Consider the following 22,657-nt stretch of genomic DNA (forward strand, 5'->3'; position numbering starts at 1 on the left):
GCTAATGATTAGAATCAATTTTATATACATTTACCCAAAAGAGGTATGTAAATATGAACTATACACAATGGCGTCATTAAATATTTGAGACAATTTTTATAAACAAACGGAACTTATATTCTGCATAAATTTTATTCATTTCCACATTTGACAAAGAAACAAAAAAACATTTTCATCTTTATACATCATTTATCTATGCATTAATCAGTAACCTATAACATTCTTCAACACTTCAACAATCTTCTAAAGTCTTTCCTAAATTAATATAATACGTACAATTAATGTCTATTCACTTCATCAAAAAAATTCCCATATATACAGAGACTATCAAAAGACAATTTTGAACATAAAACACATTTTGCTAAGCAATTTTGCACATGTCATGGGATTCGATTGTATCATTAATGTCAACAATTGCTGTAACACAGCCACCTGTTAAAACATTGTTCACAACAGCCCTGGCAAGACATCCTGTTGTCAGCGAATAATGAGCAGAAAAAAAGAGTGCCATATCATTAGTCTTTTCGATATCTTGATCCTGAAAGGAAACAAAAGTACAAAAGTAATGAAAATATTGCATTGCGCTCAGAGTACGTAAAAATAGTGTACTACCACAGAAACCTACTTTGCAATATATTACAAAAGCATCTTCAACCAACTTGTTTAAATCCAATTGCCTTTTGAAACTCAATTCTGGGTTTCGTAAGAGAATTATTGAAACTATATTCAAGAGCTGTAAAAACAATAAATGTTAACGAACGACACATTCAAATTTTGTACTATATAAATTAAAAAATTAAGCATAGTTAATCATACCTCAACAATAATCTGTCGAAATTCTGGTAATTGAATGTGATGGAGAATAGACTCAACAAGCAAAGCAAAAGTCAGCTCTGATCGAGTCATACTAGACAATGTTGGTTGTTGCGGCAATTCTCGACCATTAACACAAATACCACCTGGACAACGCACTAATACTTCCCACACCTGATTATAAAAATGTGCAGGCACTCGACACAAGCTTCCTTCAATTTTTCTTCTACCAAGCACCGTTAAACTGTTTAGACATAAGACATGTTTCAAGTTATATAAGTAAATGTATCGTCACACGTGTAACAAATTTTGATATAATACATACTTCTCTTTAGAAGCCCAGTCTTTTATTGTCAACACCTTTATTAAAATCCTCCTGATTTCGTAAGGACTGTAGTTCTCTATTGGTTTAGAATCCTTTTTAAACATTTCTAAATATAGATTCATTGCTTCCAAGACCCATCTATGAAATTTAAGGAAAAAAAAAGAACAGGAATTTTTTTATTATAGATATAGAAAACGTAACAAATTAATTATGAAATTCGTACCCGATGCGAATTTTCAGTATGCCTTTAAACATCTCCGGATTAGTTCCAATTAGTCTACCGCAATAGAGCAAAACTTCTTGCTGAAGTACAGCTTGTACCACATTGTGCGGTTGAATCGTTGAGTACATGACCGATTGAATTTCAGCAGGTGTCATAGGTTTGTCGAATACAGTTTCCTCATGTCCAATCACACCCACTGTAATCTAAAGAATTAGCATTAGTTACAAATATAATTCTCTTGAGTTTTTATAGAAAGAGAAATTGATTAATACTAGTTCATACATATAATTGTTTTAAGGTTTTAAACTTTATACTTAAGTAGTATAAGTTTTATTTATTCCCTAAATTTTACTTGTTTTTAAGAATGACATATTTATTAGTGCAAAAAGATAAATAGGAAAGAGGCACATACCTGTTTTCCTTTAACTAAAACACCCGTGATGAAAGGACTAATACTGTCCACAGTATGATGCAGTAAACTGCTGCAATATCGTACTACCATCCAATATCGCAAGCTACCTGCCTGCTGATACACACTTCTCAACAAGTCACCAACTAAAATATTAATATCACTTAGTAAATGTTAATTAAATAATAGTTAGAAAATAACGGTATGATTATGTTAGTTCAAACTACATTGAAACATTAGATTCTTTGTCAATTATTTGGATGCATATCAAACAATTCATAGCAAGCTTATCCTACAGTAATTCTTGTCGAGAAGAGACACTAAAAAGTATCAAGCAATAAAATCGGAGTAATACCTGTCATTCCATTAATTTCATAATTGATACCTTCACGTTTTAACAGAATACCATAAAGCTGACACTTTGCATAGAGACTGTCAGTGTTCCGAATTTCGTTCAATATGTTGTATAATGGTTCGTTTACAAATGTCTGAAATTATTATCGATTGCAACTACGCAGAAAATAAATGTAAAAATTAATTGATACTTACAGAATAATCTCGTACGTCCTCGACATAAGATAGCGCCCGAGGGACATCAGTCAAACTCTGATAACCAATGTAATCATGTTCCAACTGCTTGAATGGAGTAAGAGCAAGATCTGTCTCTGTTGTACTTATGAAGTCTAAATGTTCTAAATAAACGAATTTACAATACTTAATTACATTTCCTCTCTTTGAACGCCACACGTAAAAATGATAATTTCTTTCCTAGATTCCTTTTTAGTTTTTATGGGATGCTTACCGATACAAGATGAAGAAATGAGATTTTGCAATCGACCAATTCGCACTTTCGTGCTATCACAGTAGCCTTTCTTCAGCATAGCAAAGAGATCTAACATTTCTTTAAATTGCGGATCCCTATACAAAACAAAACCGAGTAAAATTAATACAAAACAAAAACGAGTAAAATTAAAATACTACAATCTAACGTCTAAAATAACATGAATTAATAACCAGCAGTAATACCTCATGTGTTCTTCTCGTATCAAAAGACAAACTGTCGGACGTCCTGAAAGTCTCCAATATTTACCGACGAATTGAAGCTCCGTCTTAATATCGTCAATTAGAAGAGCCATGTCTCGATATAAATAGAAGTCTGACACCTCAAATATTAATGGGTAACACAGAACTGTCATTCCACAAACCCTGTACATCTACAAAATGACTGGAATGTTATACTTTGAAAAACCGAATATTTATTGGAACACAATTACAGCATACCTTACTGGTACCCAGGGAGCCAATTGGTCTTGCAGGTCGTCCTTCCAGCTTTAATTTCTTGTTAACACCTAGTCTCTGGTAAACTTTAACCAATTGAGTTGAAGATAAAATCTGAACTGGTTCTACTTCATGAGGTGTCTGTGTTTGAATTCCGTATGTAGCCATCATTGCTTGCAACCTCATGGACTCGGCTATCAGGACAATTTGTACCACAAGATCGGTATGTGTTCCCTATATTGACAACAGTTTCTTAATAAGAAGCACAAATATTTTCATAATCATTGATATGGCAACAAAAAATAGTAATGCAATTACAGGCATTCACCTATGTCATGATAATACGTTTTAAAATTAATGTTAATGTTTTTAAATTAATGTTAATTAATCATAACTCCTACAGCAACGAATAAGCCTTGCAGTGAAATGCTAGGGGGGTGCAAAACTGAAACTATAGCAGGCATAAACAATAATTTACTTACGATGCTGGGTTTTGCCTGCACAAAATGTAAGAAAAATTAGAAGCAGTCTATATAATTCTAATGTGCAATATGTGCTTAAAATTATATAATTAGTGACAATATTCAACTTGACAATTAGTGATTATTATCTAGAGTACCTGAAAAGCAGAGTATCTTCCAGCCCTTCGAGGTCTGTTGTACGATGGAAGGTAACGACGAATTGGATCGAGTTCATTAATGTGTAGCAAACCAGCAGTAAGCAACTGAGCGATTACAAACATTGATTGATTCCATAAGTATAAAGCAGAAGGTTCACTATCGCTGCTTCCTTTCTGGCCAGATCCTTCTTCACTGGGTACATGGAACGTACTGCCAGGCTCATTTCTCTCAGCTTCAATATTTTCTTCTGGTACATAATAATACATTGGCACTGTTGGGTCTAAAAATATTAGAGTAAAAATGTATTTTTATGTCGCTGAATTCATTGAATGTATGACCAATTTTATAACAACATACCACCATTGTGGTCTTTATGCAGTCTAACTTTCAATAAGTTTTGATATTCTTCTACTTGTTCCGGAAGTGTTTTGAAAACTCCATCAATTATCATGAAGATGTAGAACAAAGGCCATTCACATTCAATATTATCGAATTCCTGAAAAAATCATATCACAAGTGAAACGCGATTTATTTAGAAATTTTTTAGATTATTTAAATTATTTACAAATATGTAAATAGAATTGTATCTGAAGTTTTTATCTTACAAACCTTTATTTCTCCAGATTTGTAATAACGACGATGAGTTTCTTCGAGAACTGTTTTGTAACCATCTCTTCCAAATCTTTTAAATCCATAATTTCCACGAAGACGGCGAATTATGTTTGACTTTGTTTCATTATAAAGGAACTCTTCATGAGTAGCAAATGCTGGGAAAGAAATTGTTGGTAACAAGGCTACATCTACACTCTGAAAATTTAAATCAAAGAGAAGTTCATTTGATATAATAGAAATATTTTTTGCAGTTGCCTTTATCTATAGTTTTTAGACTACTTTACAATCATACCTTGGAACTCGACTCTCGAGGTAACATTGTCTCAAAAATACTACGATTACGGTTATGAGCATCGATATCAACATATATTACAGACCAAGAGGCTCCGGTCTCTCCAAAAAGATTACATCCATTAATAGCTTCAAGAGCACTCTTGGCCATGCCAATGGAACTTGCGTGTATTTCAGGTGTACCGTCATTGTAACGACTACCACGTTCCCACACTCCATAATCTGGTGTGCGATAAGCACGTTCTACATAATAGACGAGATTCTGTACAAATGCTACTTCATCTTGGGTATAAATTATTTGAAGCCCAGAAGAAATCATTTGTACTAAAAATATTAGGTAAAGAGATACTATATCGATCTAAAATATAATCTGTTGTCAGTCCATCAGTTTTTCCTTGTATGAAAATTCCACAATTAAAAAATGAATTACCTGTAGATGGTAGTAGTCAGCATCTTTAAAAATCTCTTCTCCAGTGGCAAGGTGAAACTTACAATGTAATGCAAAACGATCGCATTGATTACGTTTGAATAACTCAATTCTAGAGGATTGTTTTACCCAGCATTCTAAAATACCACGCATGCATTTGATGGCAGACTGGCCAAGCTCATATGATTTTCCACGGTCATCATCAATTCGTCTAGATACACAATAAAAAATTAATAGAGATAAAATTTAGAAACCATATAAATTGTACATAAAATTAAAATTACCTGTAAGCTTGATATAAGCTCCATATAGCTGCAGCACAATAAATACTATCTCGCACACTACCAACTGTTTTATCAGTAGAAACTTGAGGAAATAATCCAGTTATACAACTTTGATAATGTAAAATCTGTCTTTTAACTAAAAATAATCAATATGATTAATTATTTTGAAATAGAACTTTGTCTACGTAATATTAGTGATAAGTTTAACTAAAATATTACTTACCAATCCCATAATAAATATCAAGTTGCCTTACAGTATCTTCATAGTTTGAAATTTTCAAAAACATATCTATGTCTAAGTCAACGACACTTGGCTGTCTCATGTCCCTTCTCATAGGTCTGCAAAAATAATAAAATGCATATTACCAAAGACACTTATTGTAACAATAAGAACGCTGAAACTAAACTCGATAACGATATACGAACCTTTTGAAGGCTGGATCTGTACCCACAACAGTGGCCATGGTTATTTTTAGTATCTAATCTGCTGATCAGCAAATCATTTGATAAAAATCAGTAACAGAAAGCTGCTATCGTAACTGACACAGTCATCTAAAATCTATTATTCTGTGACCAACAGTCAATTAACACATCACTGTAAACAATACAATAAATAAGAAAATATTCAAATGTATTTGTGAATTCAACATTTCCAAGTAGTTGCGCTATTTCGTAAGTCAATCCGCGAAAGTTTCACAATCTTCTCCGCATCGGCGTACTAAGCGAAAATTGCTGAGGTTCCAAGAAATCGCCTCAATTTGTAAATAGCCATTCTGCAATTTTTATCTAACCTCAATATTTTTCTATCCAAATGACCGGAGTGACATCGCGAGCCCGCACCGCAAGACGTTGTGTATACGTACGCGATACACACAGTGGCATTTCATTGGTGTAAGAGAACTCTACCACTATCTGATTGGCCCGCGTTGGGAAACTCCGAATCCAGAACGTTGATTGGCTCTCATTCCGTCACGTGGTACGCAGTATAAAAAAACAAACGTAACATCGTGATAACGTCGCAAAAAGGAAACCTCTACAGCCCTCGGTTGAGTCACTAAATTATTCACAGTTATCCTCGAAACAACAACTCGGTCGCGAATATTATTTGGACGCAACTACTGATTATTTCAATTTGATTTCGGCGAATTCAAACTTCCCGATGAGCGGCCATATTGTTTTACTCTCTCTGTTCCTCTGGCGGGGACCGTCGAATGTGTTGTCGAACGTACGTATTTATCTATGACAAGGGTTGAGTCAGTTCCGTAAGTGCACCACAGAGGAGTGGTGATTCCATTCACTGAAACCGCAAATCATGGCGTCCGCGAAGAGAAAGCAAGATGAAAAGAACCTGAAGATATTACGCGAGCTGGTCTCGCAGCCGGGAAACAAGGAATGTTTTGACTGCGGCCAACGTGGACCGACCTACGTCAACATGACAATAGGTTCCTTCGTCTGTACCTCTTGCTCTGGTATGCTGTAAGTACTTAAACTTCCTTAAGCCCGGACGATGCGGACGAATCCGTTGTCTATAGAAAAATTTCGGCTTATTTAAGGATAAGGTGTCTCGACGAAGGTACTTTTATTCGGGTGCTCTTAAGTTTCTAGGCCACGTCTAATTTCTAGACCTACAAACACTGTGGATACGCTGCAAAAGATGTAGTCATTAAATTAGGATGCCAGGGCACATGATACTCTTACTGTCAGAGAAGTAAAGTCGGATGCATATAAGCATTAACATATAGTGCCTAATAGTGTCGTGATTCGTATATGTGTTCGCTATGAATAGATTTACATGGCAAGCACTTGGCTGCGATCACAAAGAAGTTTGTAATAATAGGTAGATCTTTCTAAAAGGAAAAAATGTAAATTAAAATGCTTATAAATAATGACGGAATATACAGGTGCTGCATGAGCTAAAGTCGTGCGATCGTAACCTTATATGATGATCTACGTCGATAAGGCAATAGATTCCTTTGTTCGTTTCCTTTACTCTGACATACTCGGTTCTCAACTTCCTCCAACATGGCTGATGAGAACAAATGACCTGTCTTAAGAAGTGGAAGTATGAAAAACACTTTGGAGGTCATCAAACTGGGATATATTGTCTAGGATGCAAATCCTTTAATGCGATTACATTTTGCATATGGAACTTGCGTGGCATATGTTTCGGATGAGTAAATACAAGTTATCTGACTTACAAGAGTACTTGTGAAGAAATAAAGTCAAGTGTATTCATATTAAAATTATTACGTATTATTTGTATATTGTTTAACTACTGTTATATAGATGTTTGTATTAAAGAGATCGTGTGAAACAAATCTAATTGCTAATAGCAATATATAATTACATAACAATAGCATGATAATTTATTAAATTATAGGTAAGTTAAGTTATTTTAAAATGGAATGCACTTTTGACTAAATGTGTGTTATTTTACTATGTCTATGGTCAATCTTTAATACTGATTTAAAGATCCGTAACGGCAAGGTTTATTAACAGTCCTATGATAAGTACTCTACTGACCTCTTAAACGTTACTTATTGTTGGACAGTTAACCACGTATATACCTTGATATAAAATCAATGGTTCCAAATTAATACTTGTAAGGCATTTTATACATAGACATAAAAGTGCTACGATTCATTTTAAATTATGTTAATACTATTTCAAAGTCAATAAACCATTTGTATAACGTAAACGTTTACATTCCTTTCGCAAAAATTACCGCTCATTAAGATATTTACATATTCAATTTATTGTTACACATTTTCTAAGTATGTTAGAAGTTCGTTTTATAGTTTTTTATATACATGATTTGCATTCATTGTATTCCAGGAGAGGGCTGACTCCCCCGCATAGAGTGAAATCTATTTCTATGGCAACATTTACTCAGGAAGAGATAGATCTGATAAAGGAGAGAGGAAATGAATACTGTAGGAGAATATGGTTGGGTTTAATGGATCCAAATTCTCCACACAACGTAGATCTTAAGGATGAACAAAAAATGAAAGATCTAATGACTGCAAAATATGAGCTTAAGAGATTTTATCTAGATCCGTCCTTGTCACCACCAAGTCAGACAACGAGCCAAAAATCAACGCCGTCGTCGAACACTCGAACAAATCAAACAAGCATTCCTAGGGTTCCACTTTCTGGAACATCAACAACATTATCGATGCCAATTCAAAAAGCTAAGAATCCGGAACCAATTGACGCGAATGCTTTCACTCCAGATTTTGTAGCCGATTTCAGTAAGGTTCCTGATCCATTCCTTGCTGCTACTCCGACGTCAAATTTTGGACAGCCATTCATACCTCAGCCATCCTTTGCAAATTTCGACAATAATCCTGTCTTCAATTCTGTGAAAGGTAGAATTCTGAATAAATAATTAACACTAAAATAACAATGCCAATATTGTAACTGTCCAAGTACATCATTTTATTTGTAGTACAAATGTTGCAATAACTTTTTAGGTACAGAGACGACAATGTTAACGAACCAGACAGCTGGGACATTTACAGCAACCTTCAACGGTACTACGCTACCACCATCAGAAGATCGTTATGCGGCTTTGAAAGACTTAGATTCCTTAATGAAACAAGCACACTTAAAGGAGGATACCCCGAAGACTCTATCGACATCTGCATGGGATCTGAATAATTCAAATGGTGAGTTTCTTAAGTTGATGTAATGTTTCTAATTTTTATTAGCATGTAGATAATTAAAAATATTTGATTCACAGCATCCAACACTATTTGGAGTGGGAACAATCCGTCCAATCACGTAATCTCAAATCCGTTTACTGGAGAAGATCTATGGCGACCATCGGTCAATTTTGTCAACAACAATATGCAATCCATGGACAGTTCTTTGTGCAATTCTGCTAATCCGTTCAGGCCAATGCAATTTCCAGTGAACAATGGTGAGTACAGTTGCTTGAAGCGGCAAATAAAAGTTACTAAACACTTAAGAAATTCTATTAAATTGTCTATTTGCAAGTGACACTGCCTATCGTCGTTTTTCGTAAAACGACATAAACGACGTAATTTAAATCGCAGTAAAAGAGCATCCATTTTCTGAAATTGTAGATCATTCACAATGGACGAGCTCACCCAGCAATGGAGATATTATTCCATCTAGTCAGCTTATGCCGACACTTTCTAATAAAGTATGGCAACCCTCTGTCACGGCATACCAAGCAAATCCATTTATGGTACGTATTTCGCAGTACAATTAGATTTTTGCATGCATTCCATTAGCAAGAAAACCGTAACTTTGCTTTTACAGGTGGGTTCGGGAGTAAGCAACATGGTGAGAAACACGAACAATCCTTTCTTATGATTAAGTACACATAAATTCCTAATCGACTTACGAACAAATAATTCAGCCCTAAAATACGTATAGCTTAGCAGAATTGTTTATATACATGACCTTATTGGCAGGTAGTGCCATTAACTTTATTCTTAAGAGCACTCTTATTCATATAACGAAAGTAATACTTTATTTATGAATATAATATACACGTTGAATAAAGATTAATGTTTGTTACTAATCATACTAATACGTCCATACCAAGCATCCCTAAATGTTTTAAAACGTTTTATGTTGAACCTACGAGTGCTCGATACTCAGATTAGAGACTGGATCGATTACTACATATTGTTGAGTGCATCCTTAAACCGTTGAAAGCTTTTGCTCAAATCAGGGAACCTCGAATCAAAAAATCCAGAATTGTAAAACAGAAGAGAACGAGAAAAGGATTTCGAAGGGAAATAATTTGACGTGTATATAGATACACACTTAAATACAGTTTATTTACTTAAAAATGTTCTAATAAATACAAAATCACAAATGAACACTTAGTCTTTGTTTTAACTTATAACCGATAGTTCGTGTTGTTCCGAATAATCGCTCGTAATTGCGTAATAATTATCATTATTTGATCATTATGCGGGCTAAAGTATACGTAGTTTATATATTATAATTGTAGATAACGCGATCGCGATCGCGTCACTGTAGTACAATTACATAGATATAAAGAGAAGCCTTGTGTCAACTAGATGGATGTCTCACGTAGCTGCCGTTTTATCTTTACTAAGTGGTTGGAAGCTCCAACAAGAGTCATCGTAATATTACTTACAGATAATAAATTATTTAGTAAATGGACAAATTAATCGAAACATTAATATACGAGGCTCACCAATTATGTTAATTATTATGTATAAATGTACGAGAGATGATATCGATATTACTAGGCAGGCGTCGCGTTATTAAACGATATTCCTAAGCGCTCGGTTCGGTTAGAAAATTCGCGTTTTTAACAGCCGTTGCTGTTAGGATTACCTTTCGGCAATGGACGCACCAAGTACAGCTTCTCTCCCTGCTTGTTGGTGTAAATCGGGGCCCGTTGGTAGTGGTCCACGAGTTGATCGAGCGTGTGGAACTTTCTCTGGCCGATGCAGTACAAGGCGCCCTCCACGTGTACCCTGAAGTGCTTGTTGCGCCCTGGCGCCTTCAGGGATACAGAGTAATCTCCCATCTGGACAGAACGAATTCCACAACTTTTACCGATCATCCCTCCCCCTGTGCTTTACACAATAATAGTCGCATTTCCATTATCCGCAGCCCGTGAAAAGTCACTCCTTTTCCAAGCACCCTTTCATGTCGACCAACGGTGACTCGGACTTCGAATAACGGAACAAGTACTCTACTTAGCTGCCTTCGTCATTAGATGAGAATAATCTCCCAAAGTCTAATTACAACGACGTGCGATTATAAATGCGCGTTAACGACTAATAAAAAAAAAACAAAAGAAAATAATAAACCGAGGTAACCCGTGAACCCGGTAATACAAGGTAAACCGTACTTCTTCCGAGACGTGGATCTTTTTTCAGTCCTAGTTTTATTCGAGGCCAATGGAGAAATTCGATCCCGAGACTGCGTGCCTCGGGAGGCATGCGGGTAGACGTTATACGCAGAAGGTGAAACTTACGTTGGTTTCGCTATCCCTGATCAAGAAGTCGCCGTCGTGGCCGTGCTGGTTGAGCAACGTGTCGCACTGCGAACGCGTAATACTTCCGTAGTACCAGGGCTTGCCGACTAGGTGAGGTCTGTCACCAGGATCCGGCCTTCTCTCGAGGGAGTCGCCGGTGCTGATCTCGCTGCTTGCCATGCCTCGTTCGCGATAGGGCTGCGTAAGGTACTCGCTGAGTTCCTGCAGGTAGTTCCGGGGTACCAGTCCGACTTGGCCTTGTCCGTTCCTAGCCTTGTACCATTCCGGGTCGGCCGGTGGACGGTCCAGGATTTCCAGCCGATCGCCCTTCTCGAAGGAGAGCTCTTGATCGTTGTTCGAGGAGAAGGAGTAAAGGGCGACAACGATGTCGAGGACGTTCTCCGCCATGGCGTAGGTATGGAGGGTATCGTCGGCGTCCCCTTCCTCCTGCGTGTAGTTAGACGGGAACCATCCGGCCTGTGTGCCGCTCTGGCCTCTCCACCAGCCATCGTTGCTCTTCTCCAGGATCAGGATCCTGGTCCCCTTAACTAGGGACAGCTCGTCCGCCTGCTGGGCCTGATAATTATACTTAACCACTGCAGTTCCTATCGCTTCGCTAGGGTCGGCCGGCAGTCGCCTGGCCATGGTGGGTGACTCCACTGCTCTTGAGGGAGAGTTCGACGACGGCAGTGTCTTCGAACCGGATCCCTTTTTAACTTTCTTCTTGATGCTATCGAACAGAGATGGCTTCTCCTTCTTGACATAGTTGCTAGGAACGTAGCCGGCTTGACCCCTCGCGCTCTGAACTCTCCACCAGTGCTTCGAGTCGTCGAGCAGCAGGTAACGCTCGTTTTTCCGCAAATCCAATTCCTGAGCACCTTGTGCCCCGTAATCGTACTTGGCGACAACGTAACACACGTCGTCTTGATTTGCCTTGCCTGAAATTACAGCTGGAGGTTAACGAATCGACTCTTTGGAAATAAATCCCACATCGACGCAGCATTGCCAGGCTCGGTTATCAAGTATTTTTGAGACTCGAACGAACAGACCGGAGCACTCGATACAGGATAAATGTACACTTTTGAAAAAAAAAAAGATGTCACCGAATGTTGAGCATAGACTAGTGGAATTTTTCTCTAAAAATATGAATTTTATACGTGAACATTTTCAAATTCAAATACTCGCTACTTTCTTTTATTCGAATGAAGAATGGAGATGCGGTGACCATGAGAGTGGCATCTTAAAAGATATCGTGCCTTAGAGATGTACCCTTACGTGGAGCCTTAACAATCCTTCACCGATGCAACGGTTAAGCTGGTGTCGTTACATTCAAAGCAAAGCATATAATGATGAAACATACCATGCTTCATGGCTGCCATGTGCGAAAACGGAGAGATATGTACGTCTGCAAGTGGCACGAGCGTCCGTTACTCACGTACTACTTCAACGAATCGTAAGGCTGCTTGTGTCGTATCGGCGGTGTTAGTGCAGCAGGCATTCATTATTTAGCTTTTAGGAGCTTTTTATTGTCGGCGCACCTTCTGATTTCTTGGCTCAGGATCCATCGTTCGCAAGGGTAGGGCAAGCAAGTGCATTACCGACACTTTGAAGAAAACAAAATTATCATTTGTAAATTTTCACTTACTACCAAGCAGTAACTTAAAACATATCTAGGATCTAAAACTAATGACTTAATGTACTAAACATCTGAAAGAAAAATGAAATGTTACAATGGAACGTTGAATAGCAAACCGAGATGTAAACCGGTATTACCACCAGTTCTTTCCGAATTCTAAATTTTTTCTCTTAATTAAATTTGAGAATAAAGCTAAATGAACGATTAGACAGATGTTAAGATTGTCTTATTTATAGCATTTTTCAAAGACGTATAATCTCTCGATGTATAAATATCTAACTTGTGGTAGTCATAACTGGAAATAAAATAATTTAAAATAATTATCGTAAGGCATATGTAATCGTACTAATTAATTTTTGAAAATAAGCGTATAGAAAACTATCTTAGTACACGTGCACACTACTATATCGATATAAAAAGTACTTTTTAAAGACACAGCACCAGGGCTTATCCCTTTCAGCTTATTAACTTAATACGAGCTTCCATCAGAAAAGAAGTAACATAGAAAAATTCCATCCGGTTCTTACTTAGGAGTAGATATTAATTATTCCTTTCGATCTCTAACTGATTATCACCTGCAGTTCCCTGTGTGGGCATTCGCGCATGCCATTGCATGACGTGCGAGTAGTGGGATCAATGTTGGTAAACAATTACGAAGAAGCTAAACGGCGAAGAAACCTTGACAGAGCGGTAACTAAAACTTCTGTCACGATAAACAGTGAATACTCTATCGATCCTGAAAATATTATCAAACCAAGTAACTATTACTTTACAAAGATGATTCCTAACAGAGAAGTTAGAAACGCTACATTCTGAGTAAGCACACCCTCGATCGAAACCTCCCAAGATATCCAACAGACAAACGGTAACCTTCACACCTTCTTCAATTTGTACATCGTTTGCTGCCATTGGATTTGAGATAACAAAATGTGAATATAACGGTACCACTGTTAAGTAACTCATAAAATTAATGTTTAGGTAACAAAGACATAAAAAAGTACAAATGAAAAAGAACATCGGTTCACGATCAAACGAACCCAAAGAAGAAACGAAGGCTAAACCCAGAAAAGCCTACTGCACAAAGTCGAACCAGCAAGCGAACCTAGTGAGATCCGATACGAAGAGTTTCCAAATGCATCGGTACTCTCCATCCCCAAATGCCTGATTCCACTCCTTATGGAAAAGATATGGTCAGCCACAAATAGATAATTCCAGCGAGACTCTGGTAACAGAGATACTTCGACAAACTGGGAACTGAGATTTCCGTTCACAAGCTGAACATAAATCCTCTCGAACGAGCCCAACACGGCCGCCTCTGCGTGGTTAATTACCTGGCGTGATCACGACGGGAATTTCTCACATAATTTCGCGCGAAACCTCAGCGCCGAGTACCGTGTCAGCGGGAAATCGGCACCGCTCGGCGCGAGTGCGAGGTTACGAAGCGGTCTGCCGTGGTTCGACGCAAAGCAAGGAGCGAGGAAATTCGATCGCGCGAACGAGGATGAGTAAGCGAGCCTGGTGACGTCTCGGACGCGTCGAGATCGGTGCGACGCTTTCGCCGTCCCGGTGCGCCGTCAACGACGGGCCGCGACGAGCCGCGACATCAGACCCGCGTCTCCCGTCCCGCGACGTCGCCGGACGTCGGCGAGAGCGATTCGCGCCGAGCGGAGATCGAGATTCGTAAGGAGGGCGGATACGATAATCCGAGCGCGATCCTTGGGTCTCTTACCGAATTTGAAAGTTGACATATTCCCTGCATAAAGGTTCGCGAGCTGGAGCGGAGACGGCTTGTATTCCCCCACCCCGCGGCTAGAGCGGCGGCGAAGTCGGAGCGCGGAGCCACGGACGACGAGGGCTTGACTCGCTACGGGGAATCGGGCAGGGGCAAGGGTCGGGGGCCGGGGATCGGGAGGGGATCAGGGAAGAACCCCACGGATCGGGCAGAGCGGCATCCACCGGGGAGCGGTTTGTTGTCCTCCCGGTAGATCGGATCGCCACCGAGCAGCCGACTCGTGAGCCGCGAACTCCCGCTAGCGAGCACGGGCCAGCCTCTCCCGAGATAACCGCCGACCACGGCCGCCCCTTCGATCGGTCGCTCCGCACTTTCTATTTATTCCACTCGCGATCATTCGTGAACGACCCCTCCCTACAAGAGGCCAGACCCACCCTTAGGACCGAAGACGTCGAGTGACCTTGTACAATCGAGAGATAACCGGTCTCCGAGTCAATTCCGAGCACCGCGCCGCCGCCGGCCGCTGTTCGCGAACGTGCCCTGCCCTGCGTGCCCCCTGCGTTGGCTCATCGGTCGGTCGGTGCTAGTCGTTGCTTCGATTTCGCGCGCTCGTATTGGCTGCTGACCATTGACGGACGCTGATTGGTCCACGAGGAGCGCCGGTGATGGACTCCCAGTCATCCGATTGGTCAAACTTTCTTCGTAGGGTATGGTATAAAAAATATAAGGCCTGAGTTTCATTAAACGCATCGGGTGCAATACAGAGTGCAGTGCGTCAACACGTCGAGGATTAAAACCAATCAGAGTCGTGCTTAACCTCTGCGTCACTTCCGTCGCAGTTTCGATTGGCTTTTCGTCCTTGTGCGCTGAAACGACGCCCTCTGTGGAACTCGGGCCCAAAAAAACATCACGATTCTCGTAATATACATCAAAAACCTCGAAAATCGTAAAATTACTAACCATGGTCTCGACCAGAAATGAGTTGGGAGATTGCTCACGGGCAGGTCGTGTGATCGCATCCTGTGCTGCCCTCTGGTTTCGTACGTTAGCTTTCACCGTTTTTTGCCCCCAAGGGCGGCGCAACGAATTTCTGATAGGAGCTCGCGCACTCGCGATGGCGGTACCATCTACCAGTCGCCGTTGGCGGCTCACGTACTCGTGATGGTAATACCATGCGGCAGTTAACGGTGGTGGCTTACCTACGCTTACCAACATTGCTCGCTTTTGATTGTTACAACTGCTGGTTTTAAATAATGTGGAAACGCCGTTTTACCGGTGAAACTGGAGTAAAACGCTGTTTAACAACATTTAACAACAATAGTTATAAAACCGGTATAAAGTGGTTGTGTAAATGCAGAGAGCTCATCTCTGGTAAATGTGCTCAGTTGCTAAGTCTCCACCGTTGCTATTTATTCAATATCGAATTAGATCATTCCAACATTGAGTACGTTTCCACCATCCGGTTTTATTTAATATCGAACTAACTACGTGGTAGAGACGCACCCAAAGTTGGATTTATTCAATCCGATATTGAATAAATACTAACGGTGGAGATATAGTATTTGACTATTATTTACTGTCACGTTTCAAGGAAGTACATACATAACCGCATGTAGTTAACATAATTCCGCTTTCTAAGAAACGGATATATTACTAATAATTAGTTAAAAATAAATTAGTAATTTGATGATCACATCACTTTTAATGCGAATTTAACGTGTATTTTATCATATCTATTTCATTTATCAACCGGCTAGCCGATCGAAAATGTTCAAAAAGTACTTTTAATTATTTCAATAATGTTATCGTTATTCGTTAGGTTAGGCACACAATTTAAGCATTTACATTTCAGATTTGACGAGAAAGACAGTGTTTCTGGTGTCCAACAGCTAAAGTCTTCCGTTCAAAAAGGAATACGTTCCAAACTTTTAGAACTGTATCCACACTTAGAAAGTCATGTGGATCTTATCATGCCCAAAAAGGATTCATTTCGTATTGTTAAGTGGTATGTTAAATTTGAATTGATTATTAAAATAGCAGAATTCTGTTATATCCAGTATATGTTACAGTGAAATAAATTTAAAACAAATAGTGTATTATAGAATCTGAATTATAATTTCCTTGCACGATTTATTGAAAATGTTATTAGTATATAACTAGTTAAATATGCTTGTATGTAAATTTCATTCCAATTTGTCTTCTGCACTTAGATTGAAAACATTTTGTTGCGCTGATTTAGTAGCAAAATAAGATACTGAATTATTTTCTAAATTCTAATTCTTTTTAGTCACGATCATATAGAGATCATGGTGAATGCTGCTGGGGAACTCTTATTCTTCCGACATCGAGAAGGTCCTTGGATGCCGACGTTAAGATTATTACATAAATGTGAGAACCATAGTATATTTTAATTTCTTCTACTGCTAAATTATCTTTCTCTGCAAGACAAATTTAAGGATGTAGAAAAGTATCCTTCATTGGTGTTATACTCTGCACTAATTTACCAATAATTGGTTATGTTCACAGATCCATTTTTTTTACCTATGCAACAAGTTGACAAGGGAGCAATTCGTTTTGTATTAAGTGGAGCAAACATTATGTGCCCTGGATTAACGTCAAAAGGTGCCAAAATGACACCGGTACCAAAGGGAACGGTTGTAGTATCCTTAAATAAATTAGTTCTATTTCTAGTATAATAATAACGACAATAATAACAACTATAAGTTGTTAAGTCATGATATATTGAAGTTCGAAATATAGATTTCAGGGAATTTAATTTCTTATCTCTGATATATATTTTTACATTCCATTACATTACACTTTTTGAATCGTATTACATGGGGCTACTGGGTCATTTTTCAAAGCAAATACAATCAGTTGGTAAAAACGTGTTGACATTGTAACATTCCTTATAATTATTGATTATGTAGGATTATCATATTTTATATGTATATAGTGGTAAAGCAGTCAATAGGTAGATTTTTTCCAAATGTTTCTGAACCCTTAACATTTAAAATTAGGCGGTTATGGCAGAAGGAAAACAACACGCATTAGCAGTTGGAGTAACCTCCTTGTCGACAGATGATATGTAAGTTATTCAATTTATGATCGATGAGTTAACAATGGGTTTTTGTTTTAAATATAGATATAAATTCATTCTTTGAAAAATTGCAGAGCTAAAGTAAATAAAGGCGTTGGTGTGGAAAATTGTCATTACCTCAATGATGGACTCTGGCAAATGAAGGCTGTGAAATAAATCAACCATTTCGTAATAAAGATATACAATTTAAAATAAATGTACTAGATGTATTATTTCAATTGTTCGATATACTCTTATGATAATTAAAATATGTGATTTACAATTCTCTATTTATTTTTTTGAGGGCCCGACATTGAGATTATAAATGAAGCCTAAGAATTGCAATGCATTGGTTTGTCATCTTACATCTATTTACAGATATTAAAGTGGGAAGGTGATACATGGAAAATATTAAAGAAACGTGAAACAATGTACGGTACTAGTTCAATATAATTCGTTCATCAATAGCGTTACATCACTTGATGCATCGAATCAAAATACAATTTACTGTTTTGTATGAAATGTATGGTACCGTCACCATAAAACTAAAACTGGATTCCAATGTTATTAGAATTATGAAAAAGTACGTTCTAATTGGCTTTTGACAATCATACTGAAGTACAATAAAGCGATAGTAGTTACATTAGCTTAACAAGATCCAGATTTAGGGTCAGCTTGTCCATCTCCCGAGCTCTCCGAAGGAACTGAACGTTCATTGTCATTATGTGCCGGAGCGGGTGAGTACGAGTTACCAGCATCGGAAGAAGATCCTGAAGCATTGCCTCCGCCCGAAGCTGTATTAGAGGCCGCACCACTATCACCTACTGCATGTGGAGATTGTGGATGGTAATGCGGACTATGAGGGCTGTGTGGACTGTGAGGGCCGTGAGCATGAGGTCGGCCCATGTGCGGCGGATACTGAGAATACGATTGATGGTAGTAGGGATGAGGATATTGAGGGTAAGGTTGATGATACGGTTGTTGTTGGGAGTAGCCATAAGATGGATGTGGAGGCCTTGGAGCAAGCGGCACATTTTGTGCTTGAGGCGCACCTGGGGGTTGATATTGTTGGGCATAGCCTTGCCCAGGTGGTATCATTGGAGGAGCATGAGGATTTCCTGGTGTACCCTGAGACGGCATCACTTGTGTTCCCTGAGAGCCTTGATGAGGAGGCATAGAATGATTAGGGTGCATTCCCTGTTGCTGATGAGGATTATGTTGTATCGGTGGAGCTGGCGAAGATGCTGTTGGCGGTGGAGGAGTATTTGCACTTGCAGCAGCAGCTGCTGCTGCAGCGGCGGCAGCTGCGGCTGCACCAGGGGTGGGAGCTGGCTGTTGGGATTGCGGTTGTGGCGGTTGAGGATGTTGCTGTTGCTGCTGATGTTGCAGAGGCTGCTGCGGTTGCTGATGCTGTAATGGCTGTTGTTGTGGCTGCTGATGAGGAGAATGTTGTGCTTGTTGTTGGAGTGAGGAATGTTGTTGCGGTTGTTGCTGCGGCTGTTGAGGCTGTTGCGGCTGATGGTGGAGGTGATGTTGTGGTGGTGGTGGCTGTTGATGTTGATGTGGGGGTGGCTGTTGTTGCTGCTGCTTCTGTTGCTGCTGCTGCTGCTGCTGCTGCTGCTGCTGCTGCTGCTGCTGCTGCTGCTGCTGCTGCTGCTGCTGTTGGTGTTGGATTGGACTAACTGCTCCAGAGTATACTGTAGAATTATTGGAATGCTGATTAGCATTTCCTTGCACCGGTGTTTCAGGTTTTGCCTCCACATATGGAGGTGATGGTGTTTCTTTTTTCAAATCAGCGCTCTTTTCCGAATCGTTAGATTTTTTGTCAGATGATTCATTGTCAGCTATCTGAAAAGATGATAAAAATAAACAATTTAGTGGACACAAGTAAAATTGTCTACGCATTTATTATAAATTTAACTGCGACATATTTATATGGCCATATTAATAATATGCTGTCTATTGTGAGGAAGCAGTTATTTACGTAAGTTTGTGGTTCATCATGATTGGTCATCCTGGGATTAGTGATAATACTAGTATCCAACTTTCGTCCTTAGCAGTTGATTTTTGAAGTGTACGAGTCAAACGGCATGTTGATACTTACATCAGACGGTGCATCATCGTTAACTGGAGCTGGAGTTGGAGTTGGTGTCGAATTCGGTGTAGACTCACTAGATGCTGGTCCTTCTGATCGATTTTCCTCAGACCCCTTAAGTCTATCACGTCGCAGTAGTTCATATTGGCGCTCAACCATTTTATTAAATGTTTCTTCATCTACAGCTGGCTTACAGTGCTAAGAAAATAACAATGTTTACATAAAGGATTGTGTTATTTTCTTAATATATACACGGTTAATCATTTTTGTTAATAATTTGTGGTGAAATTCAATAACTATTTTCACTTACTTTCTTTAGTTCATCTTGAAATTTTTCACTTGTTTCGATAAACTTTCGTTTTTTTGCCTCAAATTTTTCGTCTATTTGCTGTAGTTCTGCCTCCAATTTTTTCTAAAATAAACATGGTATTAAATAAAAATTACTTACTGTCATTGCTATTTAAAATCCATTATGAAATCCTTACTTGATGCATTGTGAGAGATTGTACTTGTCGACGTAAAACTAGCAATCTATGAGCTGTGACAACAGATCGAACATCTGGCACTACTGTATCACTGAAGATCTCATTGATAAGACGATGATTTCGTGTATAACGAGAATATGCTACATGCTTTACAGAATATCCATCATCTTGATCTGCAAGAAATTATATTAATATGTTTGTCCTTTTCACCGCATCGATCTAATGAATGACATTTACCATCTTCATCCTCTGCAGGCAAAATATCAATACGTCTGTCTTGAGCTGCTTGACTTTTACTGCTACCTGAAGATCTTTCATGACTCTCGCGATCATCAGTATTTTGTTGCGCTGCACACAACGCTGCATTAGATATAATAAATAATTTGTAACAATGATATGCGAGTTTGCAGCGTTCTACGTCAACACAAACTATCTAGCAAAGAAATCTTGTAAATAAAAATTTCTTCACTATAGTCAAATTTTGTTCACACAATAGAGCAATACATACATTTTTTATTTAGGAAAATGAAATATATGATAAAAGGGAGTAATCAAAGTCTTTTCCTGTGACTTTAACTCTTTGTATTCAAGAGATGATTCTTAGTTACCACAGGCAACTCAAATGGCAAAATCATTAAGTTCAAAGGGTTAAGCAAAAAATTCATTGTTCTTTTCCGTAACATTTGTTTTGGATCAACAGTGAAATTTTAGTTTCTACTACTAAATTCAACTTGTGAATAATCAGATGACTAACCAACAAATTTGGATTTTCTTGCGCATTGTACAATATGAAAAAATGTAAAATTAAGGTTTTTTACGTTTTGAATCTTTTAAAAAAACAATTTCACAAAAATCAGAGACTTAAATTCTCAAGATTTTTTTGCTAGTACCGCATACCAAAATGTTATTGACGTACCAGATTTTCCGCGATTCTTTGCTGCAATATATGCTAAATATGCTGGAGAATTATGGTAAGTTTTTAAACTTTTTTCATATTCAATCTGAAAAATATATTAAGAAATTTATGAAGTCATAATTCTATAAGAAAATATTGAAAATGTCAATACAGTACACAACGATCATACCTTTTCTGCTTCATATTCTTCTATGAAATCAGTTTTCTCTTCTTCTGGTAGATCTCTCCACATTTGACCAATAATCTTTCCAATTTCCCATAATTTTAATTCTGGGTTCTGAGCTTTTACTTGATCCCATACTTTCCTGCTATATCTCATATACGGCATTAAGGGCTTCTCTGGTGGCTTTGGTGGCTTAGGCATGCGAGAATCAGCCTATTGAAACATTTATTTTATTAGATATATTTCTTCAATTGCTATACCACGAAAGATATTTTAAAGGTATACTTACAGTTGTGTTTTTACCAACTTTTTGTGGCGTAAACCCAGGATGTCCATGGGGAGTTTGAATAAATGGGCTCTGTGTATCTTTCTGAAAGGAAATATACTCTTATTACATATTTTATATCATATATAATATAACTAACACTTAATGTGAAAACTTGAGCCACTTACATTTGTACTTGAGCTACTACTACTTCCACCAGAGGCTCGCAAACGTTCTGTAAAATACAAATGACACTTGTTACCCATTTAAAGAATCATAAGTATTTATTACAAAATATAAATCTCATCTTAGGATACAAAAATATAAAAGAAATGTTTTAAACCATTGAAACAACAATTGAAATATTATACATACGATTAGTGGCTACGATGTTGGTGGAAGCCATTGCTACTTGCTTGTAATTCTGTGGTAAGGCCATGATGAAACTAAAATATACACGCTATTGAGTACTGCAATATTATACATGTAATCATTTTCAAAACTAAATACAAAACACGTGAAACAGTATTACTATTTAATGAAAAACTAGCTGCATTTATATTCGATGCTTTTATAGACGACGCCTCCGTGTAACAAGACGGCTGCCGCACATTTAACTTAACAGAAAAAAGCAGAAAGTACGAGACAAAAGGCGTGTCCCGGGTTCAGATTATTTGTGAACGTAAGATTAATAGGTGGGAATTATTATTACCTTGGCGCAGAATATACTTATTTGAATTAATCGAAATATAATACTCGGGGCGTCTTCGGAAAGCCTGCTCCGATTCGGCTAATCCCTCGTCCCCACTCGTCCCCAAACTAAAATATAGAGTGATTTCTAACACGTACTTCGATTTGGAAATGCCGGTATATCAGAAAGTACTGCAAAGTTCCGCTAGATGATGCGTTCACTTCTAATATACGCTGAAAGTGCACCAAAGTGGTTTCAACAAATTCTTTTGGTTAATTTCTAGCAAAGTATTAGAAAAAATAAGTACTCATCCATTTTTAC

General features: G+C 38.2%; 5 protein-coding genes across 15 annotated transcripts; 2 read left to right on the forward strand and 3 right to left on the reverse strand.

Annotated features, from left to right (window-relative positions):
* Positions 1-113: 113 nt before the first annotated feature.
* On the reverse strand, positions 114-6,249 carry LOC105699990 (probable phosphorylase b kinase regulatory subunit beta). 8 transcript variants are annotated; one of them, XM_012425499.2, is made up of 20 exons: positions 6,146-6,249; positions 5,709-5,877; positions 5,506-5,621; positions 5,283-5,418; positions 5,002-5,209; positions 4,573-4,929; positions 4,278-4,475; positions 4,026-4,164; positions 3,668-3,948; positions 3,531-3,545; positions 3,052-3,282; positions 2,797-2,984; positions 2,573-2,688; positions 2,320-2,462; positions 2,126-2,258; positions 1,774-1,916; positions 1,362-1,564; positions 1,139-1,276; positions 817-1,057; positions 114-733 (listed from the first exon to the last, which is right to left on the reverse strand). In XM_012425499.2, exons 2-20 carry the CDS (start codon positions 5,744-5,746, stop codon positions 362-364), a joined length of 3,396 nt encoding a protein of 1,131 aa, XP_012280922.1. In that variant the 5' UTR covers positions 5,747-5,877; positions 6,146-6,249; the 3' UTR covers positions 114-361. The 8 variants fall into 8 exon arrangements, 7 of the variants coding, with proteins under 7 accessions (XP_012280922.1, XP_012280916.1, XP_012280936.1 ...); XM_012425493.1 differs by lacking the exon at positions 6,146-6,249 and adding an exon at positions 6,074-6,134; XM_012425513.2 differs by lacking the exon at positions 6,146-6,249 and having other exon boundaries at positions 114-538; positions 626-733; positions 5,709-6,122.
* A 112-nt stretch (positions 6,250-6,361) lies between these two features.
* On the forward strand, positions 6,362-9,839 carry LOC105700061 (arf-GAP domain and FG repeat-containing protein 1). The gene is made up of 6 exons (XM_012425622.2): positions 6,362-6,758; positions 8,118-8,650; positions 8,756-8,950; positions 9,025-9,204; positions 9,371-9,495; positions 9,570-9,839. The coding sequence occupies exons 1-6, from the start codon at positions 6,595-6,597 to the stop codon at positions 9,621-9,623; spliced, it is 1,251 nt and encodes a 416-aa protein (XP_012281045.1). The 5' UTR covers positions 6,362-6,594; the 3' UTR covers positions 9,624-9,839.
* A 230-nt stretch (positions 9,840-10,069) lies between these two features.
* On the reverse strand, positions 10,070-15,194 carry LOC105700066 (cytoplasmic protein NCK1). 2 transcript variants are annotated; one of them, XM_012425637.2, is made up of 4 exons: positions 14,640-15,194; positions 12,635-12,877; positions 11,275-12,212; positions 10,070-10,821 (listed from the first exon to the last, which is right to left on the reverse strand). In XM_012425637.2, exons 2-4 carry the CDS (start codon positions 12,651-12,653, stop codon positions 10,600-10,602), a joined length of 1,179 nt encoding a protein of 392 aa, XP_012281060.1. In that variant the 5' UTR covers positions 12,654-12,877; positions 14,640-15,194; the 3' UTR covers positions 10,070-10,599. The 2 variants fall into 2 exon arrangements, with proteins under 2 accessions (XP_012281060.1, XP_012281067.1); XM_012425644.2 differs by lacking the exon at positions 14,640-15,194 and adding an exon at positions 14,242-14,574.
* Positions 15,195-16,138: 944 nt separating this feature from the next.
* On the forward strand, positions 16,139-18,004 carry LOC105700076 (malignant T-cell-amplified sequence 1 homolog). The gene is made up of 6 exons (XM_012425657.2): positions 16,139-16,420; positions 16,495-16,647; positions 16,930-17,030; positions 17,169-17,302; positions 17,663-17,730; positions 17,817-18,004. The coding sequence occupies exons 1-6, from the start codon at positions 16,410-16,412 to the stop codon at positions 17,896-17,898; spliced, it is 549 nt and encodes a 182-aa protein (XP_012281080.1). The 5' UTR covers positions 16,139-16,409; the 3' UTR covers positions 17,899-18,004.
* Positions 18,005-18,153: 149 nt separating this feature from the next.
* On the reverse strand, positions 18,154-22,447 carry LOC105700016 (putative mediator of RNA polymerase II transcription subunit 26). Of its 3 annotated transcripts, none has more exons than XM_012425564.1 (11): positions 22,358-22,447; positions 22,021-22,091; positions 21,834-21,880; positions 21,670-21,750; positions 21,387-21,593; positions 21,218-21,302; positions 20,539-20,649; positions 20,302-20,474; positions 20,127-20,228; positions 19,826-20,014; positions 18,154-19,569 (listed from the first exon to the last, which is right to left on the reverse strand). In XM_012425564.1, the coding sequence occupies exons 2-11, from the start codon at positions 22,082-22,084 to the stop codon at positions 18,370-18,372; spliced, it is 2,259 nt and encodes a 752-aa protein (XP_012280987.1). In that variant the 5' UTR covers positions 22,085-22,091; positions 22,358-22,447; the 3' UTR covers positions 18,154-18,369. The 3 variants fall into 3 exon arrangements, with proteins under 3 accessions (XP_012280987.1, XP_012280968.1, XP_012280978.1); XM_012425545.1 differs by having other exon boundaries at positions 20,539-20,661; XM_012425555.1 differs by lacking the exon at positions 22,358-22,447 and adding an exon at positions 22,178-22,268 and having other exon boundaries at positions 20,539-20,661.
* Between the last annotated feature and the right edge of the window lie 210 nt (positions 22,448-22,657).

Source organism: Orussus abietinus, unplaced genomic scaffold, assembly GCF_000612105.2.
Source record: "Orussus abietinus isolate OABI.00-Male unplaced genomic scaffold, Oabi_2.0 scaffold104, whole genome shotgun sequence".
Taxonomy (NCBI): Eukaryota; Metazoa; Arthropoda; class Insecta; order Hymenoptera; family Orussidae; genus Orussus; species Orussus abietinus.